The following is a 19,508-nucleotide window of genomic DNA, read 5'->3' on the forward strand; positions in this document are numbered from 1 at the left end:
CTGGAGACGGGATTATTCCTTGTCTTCCAGACAGTTGTTTGTTACTGCTCGGAGGGAATATAAATTGGCTATTTTATCAGCCAAATCGGAGCATATTTCTGACAGAATCCTCACTGTTACCAACAAATCTCGTGAGGTGTTCAGGATTATGAACGAACTGACCACGGACGATAGGACTCTTCCAGCTCAAACCCCTTCTAAAGAGACCTGTGATGCTCTTAACCTCTTTTTTCTGAAAAAATCATTAAAATAAAAAATTCTATCATCTTTACTCGTCGGCCGTCACTATCTCTGGACACCCCCCCGGGCAATCTATCCTCTTTCACTTCAATTCCCATTCTGGATCCCCCCTCCCTGGCGAAGCTAGCCAATCGTGTAAAATCGGGCTCGCCGGAGGATCATTGTCCTCCCGCGGTACTGCGTGAGGTTTGCTTAAAATTGCCGGAGTGTGTACTTCCCTTTCTGAATGCCTCGCTCACTTCTGGCACAGTCCCTGGAACCTTCAAGGAGGCTATTCTCTTGCCTCTTCTGAAGAAGCCAGGGGCTGATGCGGCCGAACTTTCCAACTACCGCCCAATATCGTTGCTGCCCTACTTGTCAAAACTCCTTGAGGCCCATGTCACCGGATGTCTCTCCACTTTCATCGAGAGCTCGGGCTTCCTTGAGCCCAATCAGGCCGGCTTCAGGCCGGCCCATTCCACGGAAGCAGTCATCCTGGCAGTCATGGATACCTTGAGAGAGAACGCAGATGCCAAGAGACCGCAGGCTCTGGTTCTCTTGGACTTGTCTGCCGCGTTCGACACGGTGGATCATGACATCCTTCTCCACCGTGTCGAACAAGCTGGCATCCGGGGCATGGCTCTCAAGTGGGTGGAGTCATTCCTGACGGGAAGATCACAAGCCGTGCGCCTTGGCTCCTTCACTGCAACCAAATCCCCCATCACTTGCGGTGTTCCCCAGGGTTCTTCACTCTCCCCGTTATTATTTAATCTTTATTTGCGTCCTTTAATTTCCTCCCTTCACAACTGGGACGTCAGCGTCTTCAATTACGCTGACGATTTGCAGCTCGTCTTTCCACTTGATTCTCTTCAGGCGACTAACAACTTCCACGCCGCTATGATCCATATCCATCAATGGATGAATGAGAATCAATTGAAACTCAATCCTGGAAAGACTGAGCTACTCCTTCCCGGTGCCAGTGCCGCTTTTTGGGGCCCGCAGTTCTGGCCTCCTGACTTGGGCTCCCCCCCGACACCCCTCAAGTCCGTCAGGAGTCTGGGGGTGACAATCGATGCCGAACTGTCACTTAAGGCCCAAGTGGGTGCCACGATTTCTTCGTGTATGTTTCAACTCCGAAAAATCCGGAAGATCAAGCACCTTCTCCCACACGCGGCCCTGTGTCAGGTCGTCTTGTCCCTTGTCATATCGCGCCTGGATTTTTCTAATTCCCTTTATCATGCACTCCCACGCTTCCTCTTACACCGTCTTCAGGTGGTCCAAAACCAAGCAGCCCGCCTCATATTCAAGATCCCTAAGTGGCAATCGGCAAGGCCCCTGCTTCGCAGGCTCCATTGGTTGCCAGTGAAGGAGAGAGCGGCCTTCAAGATGGGCTGCCTGGCATTCAAACCCCTTCACTGTCCTTGTCCTGTTTTTCTGAAATCCCGGATTACCCTGTACCAACCTGCCCGCTCTCTTCGTTCAGCTTCCCATCACTTGGTTGTCATCCCCAAATTTAAACTTCATAAATTTGGAGGCCGTCGTTTTGCTTTTCTTGCCCCCAGGCTCTGGAACTCCCTTCCTTTGACTATTAAATCTAGCAACTCCCTTTTTCAGTTCAGGAAACTCCTTAAGACTTTTCTGTTTACCCTTCCTGAATAAATTATTTTCTGCTCATTCACATGTCTTTACAGTTAGCGCCAAGAAACCTTCGGGTGTTAGTGCGCTCAATAAGCCTCAATTAACATAACATAACAAATCTGCCCCAGCATATTTTTATATTAATGCTGCAAGTTGTATCCGCATTCAAAGATGCATTTCTAAATATATGGTTGTCTGACATTCGTAATGCTATTCCTGTAAAAAGTTGTAAGCCTTGTTTGAAGGTCTGTGCAAAACTTCATTTTAATATCATACTGCAGTAATTGTATTCCTGCTGTGTACATACAAAAGTAAAGATATATGGGTAACATGACAAAGAATGATACATTAGCAATTATTTTGCAGCATTATACATTGCAATTATATATATATACATAAACAAATGACATACCTGGGCCAGATGTACCATGAATCAATGAGCTAAAAGTGGTGTGCACCGACTTTTACCAAATCAGTTCTGATTTTGCAAACCTATATATGTAATATTAGCAAAATCACCATTCATAATGGTTCACAATCCAGCATACCCTATTAGTATGCATGAGGTAGGTCGCATATTGTGACCTACTTCTATTGGCTATATTTGCAGCGATTAAGGCCTGCTGGGGTCTCCAACCCACCATGTCTGTGATTCCTTTTAATAAAGCAAGTTTTTCTATACTTTTTTAATGCAGGCTGTATTTTTAAAAGAAAAACGGGAAGCGTTTACTAAAAATTAAAATTGAATTACTTGGACTAGTTATTAATTGAGTCAAACTGAAAGTGGACAGTGTAGCTCAGTGAAACTGAGACAACGCATCTTACTAGCAATGTGAGGCCTCAGACTCGTCAAGCAAGGCACTCTTTAGTGCTGCAGAAACAGAGTCCCTGATATGCCTCCGCCTGAACCTCCCCACCAGGAAGTAAATGACAGGGTTTATGGTGCTGTTGATGCAGCAACTCAAAAGAGCTAAAGAGGAATATTCAGTTGAGTTAATGCCAAACTGGTGTAGGAAAAAGATCAGAGAGAGTGGGACAGAGAGGAAAAGGAAAGCAAAGACGGTGATGATGATGAGGATGTATAGCCTGGGTGGATTGCGTCTCCGGGAGCTTCTCCAGATCTTCATTATCAGAATCATATTTGACAGGAGCATCAGGGGCAGGAAAATTAAAAAGTTTAACACAGCCTGCAATATGTAAACTATTTTACAACTATGTTGTTCATCACAAATATCAAAACGTGCTATCATCATCACAAAAGAAAATACCCAGAGAAATACACATAAAATGGTGGACTGGTGCTTGGAATGGTTGTATCGATACCAGATGGGATAAACAATGGAAAGACACCTCTCTAGACTAATGGCTGTAAGGAGGTACTGACTGGTGGCATAGCCAAATAGGGCAAACTCTGTTGTGATGTCACCCGAAAGGTCCTGAGTGATAACTCCACTCTCGTGTAGGACAGTGAACAACACTGCAAATGAGAAGAGAAGGAGGAAGAGGAAATCTGCAATGGCCAGGTTGAGGATGTAGACAGTGATGTGGTTCTTAGGAACCCGGAAAACCAGATACCAGATTACAGTCCCATTTCCAGCCATTCCAAAGAGAGAAACGGTGATGGCAATGCAAACAATAACCAAAAGCTGTATCTCTCCATCAGTTAGAATAGCACCATCTTCGTAGTCATAATAGTTTATTATCTCTGTAAAATTGAAAGTGACGGGTTGAAGATATGTCATGGTCATTCCACTAGGACCGTTTTCTTCTGCAAACGAAAAGAATAACAAATAGTAAGAAAGAATGATTTCAATAAATTAAATGTGATTCTTTGCATGTTGTTCAATAACTCCATCATGAGTCACCTGTGAGAATTGTCCTCCAACTGGCTCTCCACTGCTCTTATTGAGGATTAATGTTGCCACCTTATTTGGAACTTCTACTTATGCAAACACATAACCTACCAACGTGGAACTATCCCTCCTTAAAGAGAACCTGGGCCACCAATTATCAATCCTCATATAACAAATTCTCATTCAGTCACACAAACTCATATTTCCAGTGGTCCATCACACCATGTCACCATTCAGCCGGATATACCAAACACCCTAGATATTAACACACAACAAACTGCTGATTCACCCAAGCCACCAACTCCATGACTCCCCCATATTTACCAACACCACGTGTCACTCACAGCATCACTGGCCTACAGCCACCCACACAACAAATAATTTTCTGCCAACCATATGACACTCACCATTGAGTTATACACCACAAATCGTTGGGAGGCCAATATTTTTAACATCAGAACTCATGCACAACAACTCATACGAAAAGCCACAGATTAAAAGGGACCCACACTTGAGCTAAACACTTAACCACTACTTACACCACTGCTAACCGCTAAGAGTCCATAGCATCTCTCTCCCACACCATTATTCATCCATACACATTGTCATCCACAAACCCAGAATCCCACAGCTCATGCAAAAAAAGTCTACATCGCCACATTCTCATCCACTCAATGTCAATTTTAGGAGACAAGAGGTGCTCTATGAGTATCCCCTGGGTTACCTTACTTCACAATCAAGCTTTCTAGACTAGCTTCACTGCCCCATTCAGAAGTAAATGCCATGATCCTACGTATCTCTCTTCCAGAAGTCAAAGGTAAAAAGATACCAGAATGTACAATGTTGATTTTCAAGTAATCATTCTGTTATTACTTTAAGCAAATACACTATCAGGCACAATTAAGGAATTGCAAAAGCCTATGCATGTAGAAATCGCTATAAAATTAGCGATTCCAAATCATTCCTTAATTGAGACTCGCAAATTGCGAGTCGCAGTTAAGGAATGCCTTTCCATTCATTCTAATGGGCCTACAGGCCCATAGGAATAAATGGGAGATTGCATGCGCAATTTACGAGTACTAATAGGTACTCGCAAATTGGACATGCAATTTCATGCGTGCATGGGTGTCAAATGGACACCCTGTTTCACCCCTGAATTTGATCTGTGCAGCATTCTGCGCACACACATGCCCCTAGGACATGTGTGTGTGTGTAACCTAGTGCATTTTTCAAAGTTTTTGCAAATTACCATCAAGTACAAATTGATGGTAATTTGCGCCCCTATTAGCAAAGTCGCAATTTGCGATTCCATCATGCATTGCATTAAAAAAATTCTCAATAATTTGCGATTTCCTAAATTGCGAGAGGCTGATAGGTTCATGCATCGTAGAAGACCATTCTAGTTTTCAGTACATCATTCAGACATCCCATGTAGTTCCAATCCATGTGTTTTCCTCCTATATTCCTGAAGACAAAGCAAACAATTGGTGTCAAAGATTTCATCGTAAGTGTGATTTTTCCCTGTCTTCGACCAGTTCAAGAGTTTTGGTTGCTATACAGCTTTTGTCTTCATCTATATATTCCATTAAAACATGGATCGTGTGTGAGATTATACACTTAATTTATTGGTTCTTATCCAATCTGTGAATAATTAACATTAGTGTCATCAGCATAAAAGTATACTTTTGTTTGAATTGCACTAATTAAAAACTTGTAAATGGAACGCTAATGCTGCATCAGTGCCCTCAGGTCCCAAATTAATTGTGGGCATGGTGGACAAAAAAACTATGGATTTAAGGCCATTCTTCTGTACTGGGGGTGAATGTTTGACATTGTTCAGCATTCTGTCCATCAATTGTTCTTTTTCCATTTGACACCCAGAGTGGGACGTTTATTCCCAGACGTGGGTCCTGTGCTCACCAGGCCACTGGATTCAAGCTACTCTTGCTGATGTGGCGTGAAACCCCAAAACCGGTCCCAGGATGCTTGTTTCCAGCCCAGGGAGGAGCTGACCTGGCAGGTCGGGCTGTACTGTTCCCATGGTGATCAGGGTCAAGACAGATTTGCATATGGCTGGATTTAAACTGAAATGATATAATGGGCAAAAAAATATGGATTTCGGCCCAGATCTCTGTACTGAGTGTGAATGTTTTGACATTTTTCAGCATCCATCCCTCAATTGTTCTTTTTCCAACTTAGTGGACAGCACACTGAGTTTCAGAATATTCTTGATAGCATGATCACTGGTCTTGGGTTACATTATTTAATTGACTGGAAAGGATACAGTCCTGAGAGCAGGGCTTCAAGACTAGCCGGTATAATTGTGTATGGAAAGGATTACAGCATTTTTCAGTGCCTGGGTAAAACCATTTGTACATTTGTTGGACTTGGACCGTTTTCCTGGGTCAGCCCCAAACTTTTCGCCTTCCTACTGTATTTTGTTGGTTTTATGACTCTGGGCACTTTACCACTGCTGATCAGTGCTAAAGTGCATATCCTCTCCCTATTGTAAATTGATGTATGGATTAGTGACTCCATGATTGGCTGGTCAGACCCTAGTACAGTGCACTGAGTGTGCCCAGGGCTTGTAAACCAAATGCTGCTGGTGGGCTTGCAGCACTGGTTGTGCCACCCACTGAAGAATCCTGTAAAAGTATGTCTCAGGTCTGCCATTGCAGCGCCTGTGTGCAGTCTGGTACTGCCATGCTGACTGGGCAGGTGCACTCACTTGCCAGTCCCGAAACCTTCCCTTTTCTTCCTATCAGACACCCCTATAGTAGGCCCATGGGCAGGGTGCATTGTAAGTATAAGGTAGGACAAGCCCTGATGTGTGTGGCATGTCCTAATCGTGAATTCCAGCCACTTTCGTTTTTCACTATTGCTAGGCTACCTATTCCCCATAGGCCAGAATGGGCAGTATGATTATTACATATTACAATCCTAACTGACTCAGGGAACTAGGCAGAAATTCGAGTTTAGTATGCCTGTACTCAGAATGATAAAATACATATTTTAGTGAAGTTGGTTTTAACATTCTGTGTTTGAAAATACCACTTTTAGAAAGTAGGTATTTTCTTGTCTAACCATCCAAGCCTGCCTCTGCTAGGTGTGTATTCCTTGTCTGGATTTTGAGTGACAGGGGCTGGGGGATTCCAGGAGACAGGGTGAGTGAGCCCAGTGGTGAATAGAGAGATGTGCATCTAGATGGGTGGGAGGAGTTGCACCTAGGACCTGAATAGGGCTGGGCCTTCCCTCCACAATGCTGGCTCCACCTCCTGATGTCTCTGCCCTGCACTATGAAAGGAAAGAAAGAGTCATGTAAACAGAGTGCTCCGGGACTGACCAGAACTGGTTTGGACTAGGCAAAGGCCTCTCTGCCTTCAGAGAACAAAGAGAAACTGTGTATAAAAGAGAAGACCTAGACCCCAGAGAATTAGATCACTTTGGACAACAAGAAAAAACATTTGCTGAGGAGTGGAAGCAGAGAGACTGAGGAGAGACTATCCCTAAGCTAAAGTGCTGCTTGGGGATTGGCCTGCAGTGGTTACCTGACTGCCAAAGAAAGGAGAGAGGTACTTTGTGTACTTTATTTCAACTTGAAAGGATCTCCAAGGGCTTGAGGAAAGAGCTTGCCTCCTGCTGAAGTCTCAGGGACAACAGATTTCACCCACCAGCTCCCCAAGAGTACTTTGAAAGTGCCTGCAGTTGTGCTGGACTTTCTGAGGAACTGAGTGTCACAAGGAGCTGGAAGCCCGAGTCGAGAACAGGAAGCGTGTCGCCGAACTGCCACTGCCGTTTCACAACACTAAGTCCCTTGCATCGCCGGAGAAGAGGATTGACGTCGCATCAGATGCCGCCGCATCTTTGAGAAGCGAGTCGCAGGCCCTCCCGCGGCTCATCACGGGAGAAGAGGATCTATGTCGCAGCTGATGCCCGCGCATCACCGGGAAGAGTGTCACAGGGCCTGTCGCGGCACGCATCGTTGTGGAAGCAACACGCATCACCAGGAAAGAGGATCGACGTTGCAGCTGACCTCCGCCGCAACACCGGGAAGTGTGTTGCATCACGGAGAAAGCGCCATCTTTGTTTCTTTGCACCAGATCTTCAACACATCACTGTCCTTGCATGTAAGGGACTACCGCATCACCTTTCCTGCAACACTTTCGTTGCCCTGCGTGTCGCATCTTAAGGTACATTGACTCAAAGTGTCACATTTTAAGATCTAAAAGAGAACTAAGCTAATCCTACCATTTTAAGTACAGTATTGAGGATTTTTATCGTTTGTTGTCTTGTGATAAGTCTATATAAAGAATACTTATTTTTGATATAAAACCTGTGTGGTGTGCATCAGTAGTATTGTCACTGGATTACTGTATGTGTTCACAAATGCTTTACAGTCTGCCTCTGAGATAAGCCTGTCTGCTCGTGCCAAGCTACCAAGGGGGTGAGCAGGGGTTATTTTAGGAGTGTACCCCCTTACCCTGACTAGAGGCAGGGGTCCCTATTTGTCACAAGTACCTACCTGTGCCAACTAGACACCCCCATATCTACCAAAATTGTTTGGAGAGAAGTGAATCTTTTTGTAGGTGCAGAATTGTTAGGTAGATCAGAGCTTCAATCTAGCAGCCGCTGACCAGAGTTTGTGTTTGATAATTGATTGGGCATTGTAGCTAGGAAGAGGGTTGTATAATAGCACATTTGTCCATGACTATATAGAATACAATGCAGTGTTGTGTAATTTTGGTCCAGTTTACACTTTGAGGGATAGGGTTTGAAACTATGATCATGTTTACCAAGTTAAAAAACACATTATTTGACATGTTTTAGGGTTTTTGGGGAAAGTAATGTAAACAACCTGGTCTATAGTACTTTTGGTCTTTTTTTAATGTGGATGTAACATAAGTGCACGAACACCAGACGGTTTCAGAGTACTGTTCTCTCAAGAGTACTTATATCACTTGGGATGAATGAATACAATGTCAATGAATTTCATGATATGTGCATGCCCAAAAACAACAATATCAGTAAATGCAATGTGAACGTATACCATAGCTTGTGTCCGCACAATGCTTGTCAGTGAAATCTCAATGTATACAGTAACTGGTGCCCACACAGCTGCGATGACATCAGCAACAGTGATACAAATGTATGTAATAATCGATGCTCATACGAAAAGAAAAATTGTTGCTTATAAGAGCATTGTCAATGTTCAGGCCAGAGCAAACATAACCTTGTTATAACCAGTACAAATTATATCAATGTACAAGATGACTGCTGTAAACATAATGACTACACCAATGGCTGCCATATTATTTTTAGGAGTTCCAATGAACTCACATTATTGCTGTCGTATTCACCCAAGGGGACCTCCCAATCGACCACGAGTCAGAGGTACATAGTCAGACAGGTCCTGAGACCCATGCCTATCCCTATTCAGTAACAGCTCACAGGTGGGTCCCCCATAAATAACAGGCAAACACTCACCCAGGGAAAACCCTGATCAATTCCACAGATAGATAGTTGCACCACATACAAGCCCGAGATAATTGGCACCAATAAAACCCAATGGGATAAAGGCATGCGTTCCCCAGAAATACCACAAAGCTATATATCACACGTAGATAGGTACACTCAACCAATCAGCACACAACATGCAAACTGCACTTAGCAGTCACGCGCCCCTCACACTGGACATCTGGACACATACACCCTGGCCCACATTAATCTCTACCTGAGGTTGAGAGCCACCTGTGTGCTTATCAGATGTGTACTTGTGATTGATTTATGACTGAGATGCACTTTTAGAATGTAGAGAACATGTTATTGTACCTCATGAACTGTATAAATTAAAGACCAAAACTTCGCACATCGAGAGATTCTGAGCAGATGTATTCTGCCCAAGGTCTCCTGGCCGCAGCGTTTAATTGCACCAAAGTGTTCCTGTTTTGCCTAACGCCTCTTATATTTTCATTTATTTTAGGTACATTCATATTTGAACAACATTCTTATCTCATAACCTTACATAACCCAGGTTCACAGTGGTTAGGTAAGCAATACAAAAGTTTAACTATCAATGTCTTATATATATTTTTGTCATATAAATACAATTTTTTCCATGTTCACAGATAGGTAAATATCTGATTACTAGATATAAAAGTACACACATGTCCTATACTCTAAAATATTGGAAAAAGCCCTTTATTAGAACTTCTTCTTAAAGATCTTAAAACAGTAGGAGAATAGACAACACGTTTCCAATTTTTTAATACATCGATTGCTCTGTATCCAATCTTTGTTGGCTAAAGTATATAGGCTGCTACTGTGAGCATCAGGAATTATAATATACTGGTAGCATGTCCCCACGTAAGCATATGTTTCTGAATGAGCACTGAAGCATTAATAAAGGAATTTTTCTAATACCCTGGATTATAGAACGCCTATATTCTTTGGAAAATATTTACTTTTGTTGGGCAAGGTGTACTCAAAGCAAGATTTTCCTTTTGTATACAAAGAACTTTAAACACACAAGATAGGAACTGGTGTTTGAGGAAAAGGCGTGGAGCTACAATACCTAAATCCAAATTTGTTGAATATATATTATTAAGTAGTGATTTTCTATTTATTAGGACAAATTCAATAAGTACGTACCCCTGTTCTTGGCTTTCATGGATGGTTCCTGAGGTGTTAGTTAAATAATATTCAGATTGAGGACCAGATTCATTAGGTTTTTGCGTTGCCCTGCCACCACAAAAGGGGATACGTGGTGATGCAAAACATAGAATGAGATTTAGCAAGCCATGCAAGTCCACTTTGCGTGGGCCTACGTGGCTTGGTAAATCTGGAGTAACATAAGACAATGCAAGTTGCTGCCTTGCGTTACTCATCCCCAGGAACGTGTTCCATTGGTGGAGCGTGGATGTTCCCACACATCCATCCATAGATTTTGGGTACTTCCCAGATTTACCATGAGTGGTAGACTTGGGAATGTGTCAAAATGCTATGCCTTCCCAGGGGAGGTGCAACTATGAGAAATATGTGTATTTATCCTTGTTTTTTTCCTCTTTCTACATGCGCTGCATATTGCAGCAAACATAGACAGAGAAAAAAGACTCAGAGAATTGTTTTTCTGCGTGAAGGTGCCCCTTCCAGCACAAAAGCAATCCTGTCTGCAAAGCAGGCACTCTTACAGGATGGTGCAAGAGTGCTAGCATTGGTACTATAGTTAAGGAAAGGTACCAGCAAGGGTATATTGGGTTACCCACTTCTCTAACCAGCATTGGTACTAGGCAGCAAATAGTGAGCCAGCAGAAGGAGAGGAATGTGCGATTTAATGATAACTGGGGCACTTTCTTCCCTGTCTCGGAACACACTGCACCAAGGTGCCTTGCTGCTCTGTGTTGTGTGAACTTTTGATAAAACCGCCTGAGTTATTTGCTGCTGTTGCTGCACTCCACCATCACATTTTGTAAACCACATTCAGGACCATAAACTGTATTAGCTAATAAAGTCATCAGTGAACAGCTGGAATGGTTGTGGGGACTGGCCTGTGAGGGACCAGGATTCACAAACATGTTGCAATGCCCCTGGTAATGGTGGTTGATGTTATTTGTGGATATATCATTCAAATAGCTAAAGGTTTTGTGATATATAAATAGATTGGCATTGGCAGCACAGGACCTTGCAAACAGAATGGCTTGGAGCCAACAGACCTGGCTGCTCCTTATTTTTGAACGGCCTGTGCTGGAGGCTACCCGAAGTGCTACAGATGGATAGAAAGTCTATATTTTGTTTTATCATTACAGGCATGTATTATGGCCACTCTCCTATCAGGTGAGTTAGTGTTACATGTGTGTTCGGAACAATATAAGAGAGTTGTATGTCGGAACAACACATACCTTTAACCACGCATGCCGTTGCTCTGCAGTCTTTACAATGAATGCATCTTTACAACCCATTCGTTTACCACCCTTATCGTTACAATGATATGCCTAGCAAAAAGTGTTGAACTTTGAAATGTTATAATTTACTATTCAAACTCAAGTCTGGAGTACGTTTGAAGCATATCCTTACAATGACTTGCCTTAGAGAAAGCGTTGGACTTTGGAGCTGTATAATTTACTTTTGCAACCACAGTCTGTGCAAAAGCTCGGAAAGCATTGGACTTTAAAGTCCTACGCCGCTTTCCCTAAAGCATGTCATTGTAATGATATGCATGGTAAACAAATGCATGGTAAAGACACATTCGGTGTAATGCCGATGATGTAACAGCAGCGTGCGGTTGGTGCTGCGTTGTAAATTCTGTTGGTGCTGCGTTGTAAATTCTGTTTCCCGTACAACAGTTGACCTGGAACTTTGCAGACTCAGAGGGAATGAAGCTATTTCTGCACTTCAGGTCATCGTGCTGCTGGTCGTCGTGCCTTACCTGAGTTGCGGCCTCCTGACTTCCAAAGCTGCTCCAGCTCTTACATGCCTGCTGTGACCCGGAAGAGATTCACATGGTTTGGGGGTAGAGTTCCAGAATGTCACATCTGTTTACTCTTCGAGGTCGAGAAGACATCATGAATATATAAAGTAGGGCAGAGCTTGGCCTTATAAAATGCACTTTCTATTATGGTGGTCTGTCAGGTGAAAGGTAATGGAATATCCGAAGATGTTGCAGAGACACCTGTGAGGTCAGGTCTTGTTTCAAGAATATAAAAGGCAGCTCTTGGAAAGGCATGATGCATCACAGTGCATCTCCTTCCCTGATTGTTCTAAAAATTCAGTGGTCATTTTTACTCATCTCTGTCTGATTTTTCTTGTGAATTACCCTTCCTTTGATGTGTACTTTTCTGCTTGGTGCTTCATGCCCATTCATTTATCATTATTTCATTAAGAAGTGGGGTCTATTCCTTGTGAATCGTCTTACCCCGTAACATCTGTTGTTCTGATTGTTGTGTCCTTAAAATGTTCTGATCCGAAGTATCCCTGGTAGTCGAGAGGGAGGCTTATGATAGGGGATGGGGAACAGTGGGTTAAAAAGACCAGAGCTAACGTCAATTAGGCACACACTTTGGAAAATAATAAAGGGGCATGTTACCAAGCAATAGCGATAATTATCGCTATTGCTTGGTTAGAGAGAAAGGGGCATATTATCAAGGGGGTTTATCTCCGCTTTTTTGGCTTAAAAAGCCAAGAAAGCAGAGATAAAATTATCTCCCTATTATCTAGCTGTCGCTAACACCAGTTAGCGACAGCTAGTAGGAGATAGCGACCATCTTGGGCCCCACTTTGCATGTCAGTGATATTTATCACTAATGACGTGCAAAGTGGGCGTGCCAAGATGTTAGCGACTGGAAACAGTCGCTAACATCGCTATCTCCTATTACCAACTTTTGGAGATATTCGCGCTAAGCGCGAATATCTCCAAAAACTAACACCTGCCCTGAGCAGTTGTTAGCCATGTTATCCAATGGGAGGTGGATAACATGGCTAAGAGCATTAGCTCGGTAATGCATGAATATCGCTGACTTTTCAGCGATATTCATGCATTGCGGCCGTTTTTTATCGCATTTGCGATAAACCTTGATAATAGCAAGGTTTATCTGCGATAATTTCTGACAATGCTTAGCGTTAAAAAATTCGTTGCTAAGCATATTTAGCGATAAATATCGCTTAACGTTGGTAATATGCCCCAAAATTTTACCGCTGAGCTGCGGTGATTTTTACCGCAGATAAACCTTGGTATTATCAAGGTTTATCGCAAATGCGATAAAAAACGGCCGCAATGCATGAATATTGCTGAAAAGTCGGCGATATTCATGCATTACCGAGCTAATGCTCTTAGCCATGTTATCCACCTCCCATTGGATAACATGGCTAAGGACTGCTCAGGGCAGGTGTTAGCTTTTGGAGATATTCGCGCTTAGCGCAAATATCTCCAAAAGTTGGTAATAGGAGATAGCGATGTTAGCGACTGTTTCCAGTCGCTAACATCTTGGCACGCCCACTTTGCATTTCATTAGTGATAAATATCACTGACATGCAAAGTGGGGCCCAAGATGGTCGCTATCTCCTACTAGCTGTCTCTAACTGGTGTTAGCGACAGCTAGGTAATAGGGAGATAATTTTATCTCCGCTTTCTTGGCTTTTAAAGTTAAAAAAGCAGAGATAAACCCCCTTGATAATATGCCCCAAAGTTCCTAATACAATAGTAGTCATTGATCATTTCTTCTAATTTAAAAATAATATTTGAACACTGTTTTGCTCTTTCCTCCTATGTGATGTCAGGAATAGATTGGAGCCTTACTGCTTTCACCAATGCAATCTCCATCTTCAGCAAAAATGGCAAAGATTGCAAAAGGAGGATATTCTTTTTATGTGTTTCCTTCCTAGCTAGGACCCTCTCAAGAAGACACCTGTTGATTTATAATATGCTGTGCAGGGTGGTACTACTGTTACTGGGAGGAGTTGTTCTTTCCTTAAGCAATGTAGAATAGTACTAGGTGGACCTTTTCAGCAACCAGTGCTGACAGTTTAGAAATGATGTTTTACTGCTGTATTCGTTTAAGTGGTGAGGGACAGACAATCCTAGAGTGATTGAGCTGTGCGTTTTATTATGAGAGTCATATCTGGGACACAACAATAACGAAACCGTCTGAGAGAAAGCAAATCAGACTAAAGGGAACATACTGAGTGGAGTATTTATGTGAAGTCTTTGTTACTATTTCCACAAGTGAGACAATAAGCAACGGAAGTGCTTTAGAGTAAGGGTGTAAGAGTGATGAACACACCCCTGTCTGGTCTGGTGTAGGCTGGTATGAGAGCCCTCTGCCAACACCGGGTAATTATAACTAAAACATGATTGAAGAACTATTCTCTATAAATATACGGTTATTTTTACCACGTTGTATCTGGTTGATCATGTGTGAGTAAGAAAGAACCGTTGTTCTTGTTGTTCTTTGTGTTTTACCAGCCAATTCGCATTACACAAAGCTGTGTCTAGAGAGGAGAGTGACCAAACCCCTCGCCCTGTCGAATTTGCCACAACATACGTAGTTGGCAATGAAACATTTTGGCCTTCCTGGAAAAGGTTAGTAACATGCTGTGCTTTTAATTCGAGAAAGCTCACATTCCAGAAATAAGATGGTACATTGACAGTGAGACTTAACTTGATTTAAATTACATTGAACACGTTGTTCTTTGCATATCACGGGGTTACGGTTTGGGCAGTTAATTTACTTTTTCTGTTCCTTCCTTTCTTCTCTCTTTTCTGTTTTCACTGGACACTCTTTCCTTTTTTCTGTGAGTGGGCAACCGATGATGATATACGTGGGCATACTGGCGAGAACCGGCTGGTAGCCTCCCAGGTGTTGCATAGTGAGGTGCCCTCTCACTTTTTCACTTATTTTTGTGGAGTATTCTTTATGCACATGTTGTGGGGGAGGATATGCGTGGTTGGACACTTTTATTAACAACGGTTCGTGTGTTTTTTAAGATGATATTAGATTGAGAGTTCTGGGACTGTGAAAAAGTGCATAAAGAGGCAGCCCCTGAATAGGGGTGGTCCCCCAATGCACAGTGGTAAAAAACAAATTGTTGTTGAGTCAAATTCTCAAGATAATCAAAGGTTTGAAACAAACAGTCCGTTTTCAAAACAGCTTTTAATGACCACTTCAATTCAATGATCACTTTGTAGATGCTGTGTTTTTTCAAGATACAATATTCAAATAACTCTCCATTTAGTCTTCCAAATTACATCCAAAATCCCGATGCATTTGGGGCATAATGGTTGCCCTTCGTCAGGGGATGAATCTACAAACACAAAACATGATAGCGGTCTTAGTAGGAGGCATCTCTAACTAACTGCCAAAAAGTGAAGGTGATCAATTAGAACTCAGTGGGAGGTGTGATGTGATCTGACCGTGTACCCGGTAGAAGTAGATGCTGTGAAATAACGTGAGCATATACAATTAAAAAGTATGGGGGGAAACTCATCAAGTAGTTGGTGTTACGGGGCGTGTACCGTGATTGGGGAAGGTTGTGCACCAATTTAACGCGGACGTGCAACAAAATAGTGCAAATAACATCAAAATATGCATAGCAAATGAAGTGCATGAGTCGTTAATCGTAAAAACGAATTATGAAAAGCAGACATCACACAATATCATGCCATGATTAAATATGACACGCGTGGTTCGGGCGCGAGTTATGCTTCGAGTGAGAAACGTGCATGTTAGTGTTGCTATTACAACGCTGAAAAAAGGTTCTCACGTAATCAACGGTTCAAATGGCGATGCATGGAGCTGAAAAATGAAAAGCGTGCAAGACATGAGTTATAGCCAAAATGCTGGACCGCATAGGCAGTTATGTGAAAAAGTGGCCAGGAGGCCAACGAGTGGGTTGAAAATGATATTCCCACTTTAGAAGCAGTCTCCAACAGCTATATTGAAGATACTCTCTCGTAACCAGGCCTTGTTTGTATGAATAATTTGTGAGAGGAGGGTGGCCTGGTGATTTCCCTCTATAGCTCCTAATAGTTTAAGAAGCATCTATGGTGCCTCAAGGGGTGGAGGGTGGAATATGGAAGGCCATGGAAGCAAGATGACACAATCCAGATGTGCGAGTAGGAAGGCGTGAGTAGCAGTTGCTATCTGGGAAGAACAATTACATTTTGTTTAGTAGAGAGATCTGCTAACAGGCCACCTCTTCTTCCTTGGGGTAAGACGGGTGCCCAGGATGAATCCAAGTGACTTAGCATTTGGTGAAAGATCAAGTTAGAATCCATCCAGGTCCATGTTATTCAGTCTGATGTGGACTATTTCTTTTTTTGCTTGCCAAACAGTATGAATTTAGTCTTGGTGGGGTTGAACTTCAAGCAGGTGCTAGATATTCAGACATGGATGTAGTGCTGGCAGTCTGAAGAAGAGGGGTGGTCATGTACCATCAGCATATTGGTGACTGTTGTTTCTATTATTGTGTAGAGCCTGTAGGGGCTCCAAGTAGAAGCTGAAGAAGATGGGGATAACATGGAATCCTGACAACTCCACTTCCGGGCCCCGTGGTGCCCACGAACACACTGGTGTCAACTAAATAAGCAGGAAAAGAACCGTGAAGGACATTGACAATGAATCCCATTCAAGCCTTCAGAGTGTGGACGAAGGTGCTACCGGATGCCTGTCCTGCAGCATTAGAATGAGGTTAAGCAGGATCTTCTGCAACGGATGAATCCAGATTCTAAACAGTTTTTTGGCTACATACATAAAATAATAATTCTTGATGCAGCATTTTATCTTGAAGTAATGCACACGATGTATTGTATCCTTGATTTCCCATGTGTCCCCTTGTGTGTGCTGTATTTTATAATGTCAGTTGCCTAACATGTTAAGTGTAGTTGTAGAGCACAGATTCATCCCAAGGAGGTATGTTGGTGCTATTGACAGTTTTTCGTAGATACCTAACTCAAAAGTACTCAATTACTCACCCTTATAAATATGACTGGCTGAATTAAGAAACAAATGCAAAGTGGCACAGTAAGTGGGGCAGAAATTAAAGTGGAATGTAAAACAACAATGGAGAAGTGGAGGAAAGGATCCAGAAGAAGAAGAATGGATACAATACAAGATGATATTCAGGTTCAAGGGAAAAGTGAAACAGAGAGAGAGAAAAGAAAATAAAGACGGGGAGAAGGAGACAAAGTAGTTGAGAAAGATAGGACGGAAAATTGTTTAGGGGCTATTGGAAAGCCAGAATGAGAGAGAACCTCAATAATGAGGAGCCTTGACTCTACAGACCCTCAACTAAATTGCAAACTTTTGACATTTTTGCAATTTCATGACAATTTACTCAAATAGGGCTCTGAGGGCACAGCTCCAGTATGAGAAAGCAGGATGGCATAACGATTAAATAATCAAATACCTGTGAATAGAAGACATTTATCTGACTCTTTTAAAATATGGGACTGTAGTATTTTGCACAAATCGAAATAAAACTTAACTTGTCATCTTCACGCACAATGCCACTTTATAATAAGCCAGTTGAAAGTTATTGGTCATTTATTAGAAGAAAACGAAACAATAACCCCTGAGAGGCTAAATGATTTTATTATTTTGTATTGTTGAAATAAGAAAGCAAACTATTAAGAAATTGTCAAACCAGAAAAGTAAGCATGAACTATTTTAATCAAAACAATTAGTTTTTTGTATTATCTGTAATATATTGTGACGTTTTTTTATTAACGTATAACTATAAAAATGAAATTTCATTGAATTGAGAGAGAGGTCAATGAACAGAAACAGAGATAGATTGTGGGAGGGCTGAGTAAGGAAAACAACCTGTATTTTTGCATTTAATAAATAAAAATGGAGATAAAAAGCAGGAATGAGTGGGAGAAGGGCAATGAAGGAGAGCGAACGAGAAAATCATGAGTGTTAGTAAAAAAGAAGAAAGTCAGTGTGATTGAACACAATGTGAAACAGATGAACAGACAGATGGAAGGAGAAATATGGTGATGGAAAAAAGAGAAGGTGGTAAACAAACCATTGATGCTCTCAGGACAAAAGATAGGAATAACAAGAATCCACAGAACGCGAGCCAAACGTGCAAGAGATGGTTAGAGCAAGAGAATGAGAGAGAGAGAATAGATGATGATGTGAGCAAAAAGAGAGGAAAAGAAAAAATAGGATAACTAGAATGACAGACGAGAGAAAGTTACAGACAGAGATAAGCGAGAGAGAGAGAGAGACAGAAAACGAGAGAGAGGGAAAAAGAACAAAAGGTAGAGAATGAAAATGAGAATGGAGGGAGCGAAGAAGAGAAACAAGGTGGAAGGAGTGTGTCAGAAAAAGATTATGAAAGAGGGAGGGCGAGGGAAAAATAAAGAAAGAGATGAAGTAGTGAGAGAACGTATGACACAGCAAGAGAGAAACAAAGAAAAAGAAGGGAATGAATAGGGAGAAATGTGTGTGAGTGTATGAAGAAGAGATTGAGCCACCAGTGTGGGTGCAGCCGCTGTTCGCTTACGAGGGCACGTGTTTCTGGATTCTTGCCTGTTTTCAGTAATGAACAAGTACGCCGGGGTTCTTGAAATGCCTCTTGTGGTTTATCAGGTAAAGGCCTACTCCAAAGGATGGAGTGTATCCCACGACACACATCACCCAAGTGTTGTTGCACTTTATTGAGATTTAATATAAACCTACAAAAATATCTACTCCAGAATTCCAACCACCACTGTATATTGTTGGGGTAATATGTACACATATAGGTATATATCTTCAATCACACAGACATGGAGTTAAAAATATTATATATTTACCTATACATGTACTTACCTTGATAATATAGAGGATGTTCTGGAAATAGGCATCCCTCCTACAGGGAATTGTCCTGCAACAGCACAATCTTCGCAAAGGGGAGGTCCGAACAAGACGGTTGCCTCTTCCACTGAGATTGGCCAGAAATGGCAGAAGAAGATCATAGCTGACAGTCTGTAACACCATCAGAGACACAGACAATTGTAAAACTGCCCTGCAGTAAAGTTGTGGCGATTGGTGTGAACCTAATACATCAGAGAGAGAAGGAGATTGGTAGAGATGCTACTAGAAAGATAAATATTCAGAAATATAGATAGAGACAGGGGAAGACAAATGGAAAGAGAGATGCACTGTGAGAGAGGTGCAGCTAGAAAGGGTGTGAAAAGGAGGTAGAGAAATAAATAAAGAGGGAGTGAGAAAGACAGCAGAGAGAGAGGGGAAGAGGGAGAGAGGTGGCCTGCAGTAGGTGGTGGTCAAAGAGACTTTGAGTGAAGGGCCCTGGCATGAT

General features: G+C 42.3%; 1 protein-coding gene across 1 annotated transcript; it reads right to left on the reverse strand.

Annotated features, from left to right (window-relative positions):
* Nucleotides 1-2,105: 2,105 nt before the first annotated feature.
* LOC144768927 (mas-related G-protein coupled receptor member H-like) lies at nt 2,106-19,156 on the reverse strand. The gene is made up of 2 exons (XM_078652938.1): nt 19,019-19,156; nt 2,106-3,625 (listed from the first exon to the last, which is right to left on the reverse strand). The coding sequence occupies exon 2, from the start codon at nt 3,603-3,605 to the stop codon at nt 2,682-2,684; it is 924 nt and encodes a 307-aa protein (XP_078509064.1). The 5' UTR covers nt 3,606-3,625; nt 19,019-19,156; the 3' UTR covers nt 2,106-2,681.
* Between the last annotated feature and the right edge of the window lie 352 nt (nt 19,157-19,508).

This window comes from Lissotriton helveticus, chromosome 1_1 (genome assembly GCF_964261635.1).
Source record: "Lissotriton helveticus chromosome 1_1, aLisHel1.1, whole genome shotgun sequence".
Lineage (NCBI taxonomy): Eukaryota > Metazoa > Chordata > Amphibia > Caudata > Salamandridae > Lissotriton > Lissotriton helveticus.

Coding starts and splice junctions, on each gene's coding strand:
- LOC144768927 (XM_078652938.1), bottom strand. CDS start 3,605: ATGACCATGACATATCTTCAACCCGTCACTTTCAATTTTACAGAGATA.